This window comes from Sebastes umbrosus, chromosome 22 (genome assembly GCF_015220745.1).
Source record: "Sebastes umbrosus isolate fSebUmb1 chromosome 22, fSebUmb1.pri, whole genome shotgun sequence".
Lineage (NCBI taxonomy): Eukaryota > Metazoa > Chordata > Actinopteri > Perciformes > Sebastidae > Sebastes > Sebastes umbrosus.
In genome coordinates, this window is record NC_051290.1 from 24327344 (window position 1) to 24334426 (window position 7083).

The 7083-nt window shown below is 47.7% G+C and overlaps 1 protein-coding gene across 2 annotated transcripts; it reads right to left on the reverse strand.

Annotated features, from left to right (window-relative positions):
- Positions 1-1772: 1772 nt before the first annotated feature.
- On the reverse strand, positions 1773-6801 carry gpr185b (G protein-coupled receptor 185 b). Of its 2 annotated transcripts, none has more exons than XM_037759650.1 (2): positions 6328-6801; positions 1773-4742 (listed from the first exon to the last, which is right to left on the reverse strand). In XM_037759650.1, the coding sequence occupies exon 2, from the start codon at positions 4738-4740 to the stop codon at positions 3670-3672; it is 1071 nt and encodes a 356-aa protein (XP_037615578.1). In that variant the 5' UTR covers positions 4741-4742; positions 6328-6801; the 3' UTR covers positions 1773-3669. The 2 variants fall into 2 exon arrangements, with proteins under 2 accessions (XP_037615578.1, XP_037615577.1); XM_037759649.1 differs by lacking the exon at positions 6328-6801 and adding an exon at positions 5544-6296.
- Positions 6802-7083: the final 282 nt, after the last annotated feature.

Below are 7083 nucleotides of genomic sequence, written 5' to 3' on the forward strand. Positions count from 1 at the left end.
AACCATTCAGAGCCCACCACCTCTGTCTATCTGTCTCTCCCTTTGTCTCCATTGTGGCATTTTGTACACAGCAAAATACAGTTGGACATTATTGCGAAGGAGTATTTGTTCCAATAAGGCCAAAAAAAAAAAAAAAAAGACATTTCAAATAAAATCATTGACAGAGTAGAGGAGCTGTTGTTCTGCTAACAACTGCTGCAAAAACAACTGATTGTTTGCTGCTGACAGGAAAAATAGAAAACACTTCTACTCTAATTTACACCATAGAAAAAAAATCCTGCGTCTCCTGAGCGCCATTTTCAGAGTGTTCTTTGCTGTCGTTTATCGTTGTGGTTTATTTGGTAGAAAGCGTTGGATTTGGAGGTGACTCCCTGTCGTTTTTTTAGTATTGAGTTGAGTTTTATAGCCTATACGGTTTCTATGAACTATTGTCCCAACGCCTCCCACATATGGATATTAGCAGCATGCTATAGTTTAGTCTCTGAGTGAGTGACTTCCTCCGTAGATAGAGGTCGTCCTCACTACACCCTCTGTGCATTACGGCACCATTATTACCCAGATGTTATTAGCTGGATTTAACTTACATGATGCCCTTCTCAGTGGGGAATGGCTCCGTCCTGATTGGGTGCGTTAGTGGACGTGGCCCGAGGTTACGTTAAAGCGCGTCTCGTCTGGACGTTTCTATTTCACGCCACGTCACCTCCGCCTCTCTCGCTTCTCATTAACCCCGCCAAGCCTTCAGAGGGGCCGCGGGGCAGAGCTGTGCCGCTTCTTAAATGCGGCATGTGTGCAGTGAATATCCAGCTACTGCTGACAGGCTGCAAGTGAAAATGGAAGGCGTGGAGCACAAGCCAGAGGATATTAGACCATCTGATGCTCATGTTTTACAGCATTATTGTAGATTTATGTACATGTTGTTCATATTTGGCCATTTCCCCTGAATATATGATTTATTCCCAACCATGGGACCAAGTATAAGCATGGAAATGTTTTTCCAGTCTAGCTTTGAGGAGTTTTTGCAGAACAGAAGTTCAACTGTTGAATGTACTGTAGCCAGATGAAAAATGACCTATTCAATATGGATTGTGCTCAGCTCTAGCTAATGGATTATCAATCGGGCAATGGAGCTAGAACGATGTCTCTAAATTTAGAGCCGTAAAGGCGTTAAGCTACGCGGATGCAGATAAACGTTGAGGCCCCCTTTGCCTCTGAAAAACATCCACTGCTTTCACCTTACCCATGTCAGAAGGCTTTGCTTTACTGGCACTAGCTGGGCCATACGTTGCTTTTCTCATGCATAATTTCTGCTGCTGAGATACGAGAGAGGCCAGAGAACGACGGAGGATAGAAAGGACAGGGTCACAGTCGCACTATAGGGCCTCATGTGGATATTGGAGGACAATTTGAGCATGATTGGAGTCATTTATACTTCATTGTAGAATGATTTTCAGTGTTTTTGTGTCATTTTTACCTTAATTCTTCTGAAAATTACTTCAAATTAAAGCCATGAATGTGTAAAAAGAAGCTTTACCATTTGAAGGTCTTATTGATACATTCTTATGTAATATTTAGAAAACATAATTCAACTACAGCGCCTTTAGAAAGGTGCCAAAAAAACTACTGGCTTCTCCTGAAAAAAATGATTCTGATTGTGAATTTTAAAAATTTTGAAGGGTCCAAAATTAATGTTTTGTTTATCTCTGTGGACACGGTAGTTCGTGAAATGGTCACAAAATTTAACCTATTTGATTCGTGTACATAGACACAGATTGACGGTGAGTGTCCGGCAACGGCTTGTTGTGAAGTAAATGCAATAGAACGGGGGAGGGAGAATGCAACATCTAGTTGTTATCAATAGCACCTTTAATCTCACTTATGATAGCTGGTGAAAGCATTTTGTTTGACATTGGCTACACTTTGAAGTGACTCCTGGTGGTCCACAGCCTCCGTCCTTTCCATGTTTCCCATTCATTTTCTATGTAAGGCCCCGTGCAATGCACGGGGCGTCATGTTGGCTGCTCCTCATTTGCATAACGTTGAGGTCTAGGCTACTTTATGCAAATCAGGGTTGAGCAGCGCGACTCGCCTCCTCTGGAAACTCCCGAGAAACTTTTACACTAAATGTTGTCGTTCCAAAATAAAGAGATTCAGCAACTGCATGGATTATTTCTTGCATACAATTTTTTCAGAAACACTTTTCAGTGAACTATTTTTATGATATAGGAGAAGAAAGATTCCAAACGAGTAGCAGCCCGCGAGGGAAAGCATTCGTCCAATCAGGTGCCTTGTGTCTCGTGGCAGCCCATCAACCGTCCACTGTTGGGAAACAAGGCGATCCCTCGCGATTAAAAACGCCCCCGTGGACATGTACCATCAGTGATACACCACCTTTACTGGCCAAATTAGACACAACATTAACCTAGTCTTTTCAGGACTGAATCACACGAATGATAGTGAAAGTTATAGCAAAAAGCATTTTAAAATACCTTTAACTATCAGTCAATCAACACTGAATGTGTGGCAAATGAGCAATGAAACTCCAATCATGCTGGAATGACCCTTTAAAGCCCCTCTCTCACATTCCCTATCAAGATGGTGTAGAGAACAGCGTAGCCTACTTTCCAGTGCTCTCCCCCCGCAGCAGAGAGCATTCCCAGGGTGGCAGGCAGCGCTCTGCAGTGGCGCTGTCCTTGGTGCTGAATCCAGCTCGCTCTGCTTCACAGTCACGGCGCAGCGGCTGCCTGAGAAAACCCGTTTTTCTCAGAGTTGATTTCATCACATCAAGGACAGCACAAATGTGGAAATCCCTCTCTAGGTTTTGACGGGGTTCTATCTATGCATTAGGAGCCTTTAGATCTGAATGTTTGAGGAGGTAATTTCTCACCAACTTCATGCGTTGAAACATGTTTGACAAATTGCACATTGTGCTGTTGGCATTAGGAAAACGGGCGTTGGCAGGCTAGCAGCGTTAATGATCATCTAATCTCAGCACATAAGAGTTCATTATCGTTGCACCCTCTCTGTCTATAAACTCACTAATCTGCATCAGATCAAGGGAACATTAAAATGTGTTTCAAGGGAGGAAAAATTCTTGTTTGACTGCAAAGATAATTCTTTGAGAATACTCAAGGTCATTCGTTGTGTATATTTAGCTTGTTGTATTTTTATCCACTTCATTTCAAACACAGTATTTTAAGACTGTTTCACTCCGTCTGATTGCATAACCATGCAGTGCTGCCCAAGCTCAGGTCCTATGGAGAGTTTAGGATGTTTCTTCCTAAATCCGCCGCCACATATATGCTACTCTTGAGAAGCAGGCCTCGCTTCTCGCACCCGAAATGAGGTCGCACCCTCCGCCTCCTCCGGACACCTTAATCCGGTTTTTGCAGTTGGTTTCACCTCCTGTTGGTTTTCTCCAAGCCACATGATCTTTATTAGCTCTATCTTTTTTTTGACCATGCACTGTCCTCCCTTCGCCATGTTCCAGCGCCACTTTTACTGTGGCGACCCGTACGTTTGCCATCAGCCTACCAGCCCTAATATGAAGAGTAGAGGAAATCTCTTTCCTCTGACATGACCTTCAAACTTTCATCTCCTGATCTCTTTCTCCCATCCTACAATCCTGACTCAGCGTCGAGCATCACACCAGACAGAAACCAACCTTCGCTGCTACACGTCACTGGAGGTCCTGGGTCTGAGAGAGAGGTTGGACGGGACGCACCCGCAACACGCCATCCACAGCGACTTCTGGATGTCTGGGTTTCGGAACGCATAGATGATGGGGTTGATCACAGAGCAACAGGTGGCCGGGAGGACTGTGGCGTAGGTGTATATTACGGGGTAGCTGGAGTCGGCCACGATGGAGTACATGGCGAACGGCAACCAGCACACCCCGAAGGCACACAGGATGGCCGACAGTGTGGAAACACCTTTGGTGGTGGAGATGGCCACGAACTGGTGCTGCACGGCGATCTGCTGGGCGTGGCGGAAGGCGATCTTGCAGATCTGCAGGTAGAGCTGCATCATGAGGGCGAAGACGAGGAGGAAGGTGACGGCGAGTCCCACGGCGTTGATTTTGGTGACGGGCCGGCAGATGCTGCACGTGGACTCATCCCTCAGACAGTTCCAGCCGAGCGCTGGCAGCAAGCCGAGCGCGAGGCATGACACCCAGATGAAGACCACCATCACATAGGTGAAGGTGACCGTCCGCTCAGTGTGGTAGGTCAGGGCGTTGTACAGCGACAGGTAACGGTCCACCGTGATGGCGAGAATGTTGAGGACGGACGCCGAGAAGGCCGAGATGAGCAGTCCGACGGACAAAAGCGTCACAAACTCCACAGAGCTGTCAATCAAATAGGTGAAGACAAAGTTCAAGATGAGGCCCAGGCCGGCGAGAAGATCCGCCACCGCCAGCGACCCGATCAAGATGAACATCGGGGCGCGGAGCGTCGGCGTGTAGAACAGCACAGCGATCACCAGCGCGTTCTCGCAGGAGATAAGCGTCCCGGTCACGCAGAGCGCGATATCCCAGGGGTTGACTTCCTGGAGAGCGACAGCTGTGGTCGCCGGTTGGAGGTCAGGGGTCAGAGTTCGTATGACAGGTTCGGAGGAGGAGTTGGAAGGGTCCTCCGCGAGGCTCCAGGAGGTGGAGGAGTCGAAGGGGTCGAGGGAGGAGGAGGAGTTGAGACTGCTGCCGCTGCCGCTACTCATGGCTGCTACGGCAGCCAGGGAGAGAATCATAGCTGGAGAAACAAGAGAGGGAAAGGAGGGAAGTACGAAAGGGAAGGGGGAAGAAGTGAGGCAAGAAGGAGGTGAAGGAAGAAGATTAAAAAAGGATGGAAAAAAGACAAGAAGAGGAGAGGAAAACCGAGGTGGAAAAGAGCAGCGAGGAGGGAGGGAAAGGCGGAAGTTGCAGTTGATAATGTGTAAGAGAACAGGGGGATGATAAAATATGCACAACAGAAAGCCAGAGGGAGTTGGGAAAGAGGGATGAGAGAGGAGAGGTTGAGGGAAAAGTGAGGAGGGTAAAAGTTCATAAAATGGCAACAATGAAGTGTTGAAACAAGATGAAAGATATGAGGGGAAAAAAGGAGAAGAAAATGTACGCATGGAGGGAGGAGAAGAATTTTGAACAGGAGGTTATGGAAAGAAAGGATGAAGAAGTGGAGACGAGGAAAACAAAGGACAAAACAGGAGGGATGCAAGGAAGAGGACAAGGAAAAGGAGGGAGTTAACATCTATCCCCTTTATATAAAGGGGCAAAAGAGACATCCATCCATCCATCCATCCATCCATTCATTCATTCATTCATTCATTCATTCATGAAAACAACCATGCTCTTGACCCCAGGCACGCACGTCACCAGCAGCTCCCACGCACCACGCTGACAGGTAATTAGCAGCAGCACAATAGCAGGTGTGGACACAGAAAGAGGGACATTCATTCTTCCATTCTGGCTCCAAAGCAAGAAACACAGCAACTAATAAAGAATGAGAATCCGACCCAGAACCAGAAGCAGAGCTTTAGATGTGGATTATTCTCACCGATAGGACTCCAGATACTGAAGATGTTCAATAAAACCATCATCAACACTATTCTATTTTTAGAGCATCTCTAAAAATGGTGCATGACGTCCTGGGGCACGGCACGGCACGGCACAGCACGGCGCGGCGGTAAAGCTGCTGTCCTATTCACCGGTGGCGTGGATGAAGCGCGTGCCCAGACGTGAGTGCCAGTTTGCATTCAGAGACCCTCGTTAATTCGGATCCTGCTCCACATATGCTGCAAACACCGTCGCCGCACGCAGACACAAGAATCCGGCACGAGACTAATTTTAGCTCAGCCGAGCCGGAGCGGAGCTGCCAGCGCGCGCGCGCTCGCGCCAAAAGGATGTGGAGCTCCATTCACAAAAAAAAAAATGTCTCCCCTCTCCGACACACCTCCCACCTCAACCTCCCCCTTCACCACCCGCCCCCTTTAAATTTCATCTCTCTCTTTTATGCTCATGTGCATGCACAGTTACGCACACGCGCACAATGACTGCAAACGGCCGGGGAAGGTCACCACCACCACCACTACACCACCACCTCCACCACCGAAAGCCCCTGCAGTACCGTGAGATCGTGCACCCCGGAGCGTCCACGACCCCGTCACGAGCTCTTAAAGCAGCCTGGAGAGAGTTTTTTAGCAGCAGAGAGGAGAAGAAATACCTGGATCGGTTTCATTCAGCTGCAGCAGTGCAGTCCCTGAGCCAGCGCGAGAGATGGAGGGATGGAGAGATGGAGGGATGGAGGGGAGACCACGCCATAAGAGAAGAGAGAATATTACCCGCTCCTTGTCTTCTTCTTCCCCCTGCAGGAAACCAGGATGACTCTCTTGCGCTTTATCCACTTTCTATATATATATTATATATATATATATATATATATATATATATATATATATATTACATGTGTTCTTCTTCCAGGGTTTCCCCCCCTCTCTATCTCCCCAGTCAGCGGCGCGCGCTATATTCCTCGGTTGGCATGGTTATTAGACTTCTGTCTGCAGCTCCGTCCTCGCGCTGCACATCCTCGGCCCCTCATTGGACGCGCTTGTCATTCTCCTCGTCTGACGTCAGATGTGTCCGCTCCTCCGGTCCCCGTCATCATGGTCGGTGTGTGAATCACAAAGAGAGAGAGAGAGAGGGAGAAGGAATCCATAAATTCATCTTCAGTAAAGGAAACGTTTCATTTATCATGTTATTTCTTTATATGTTTGTGTTATTATTATTATTATTATTATTACTGATGTGAATATGTGGTGGTCGGACATACAGTGCATCAAATTGTGACTCAAAGACAGCTCGTGACAGACTTTTTCCTCCCCCTAAAATCCCTAAAGGTGTAACTGCCCCCCCCCCCACACACACACACACATATTGCATCACCAGGTGTGAATGAACCCCAGCTACGCGTATTTCCATGCTGCATCGTGCATGTGTCCGCAGCCAGTCACACCAGTTATACGGCAGGATGGTGCTTATGCAATCTCGGAGCGCTGCTGGGTATCCCGCTGCATTAATCACGAGGGTCACACGTGCAC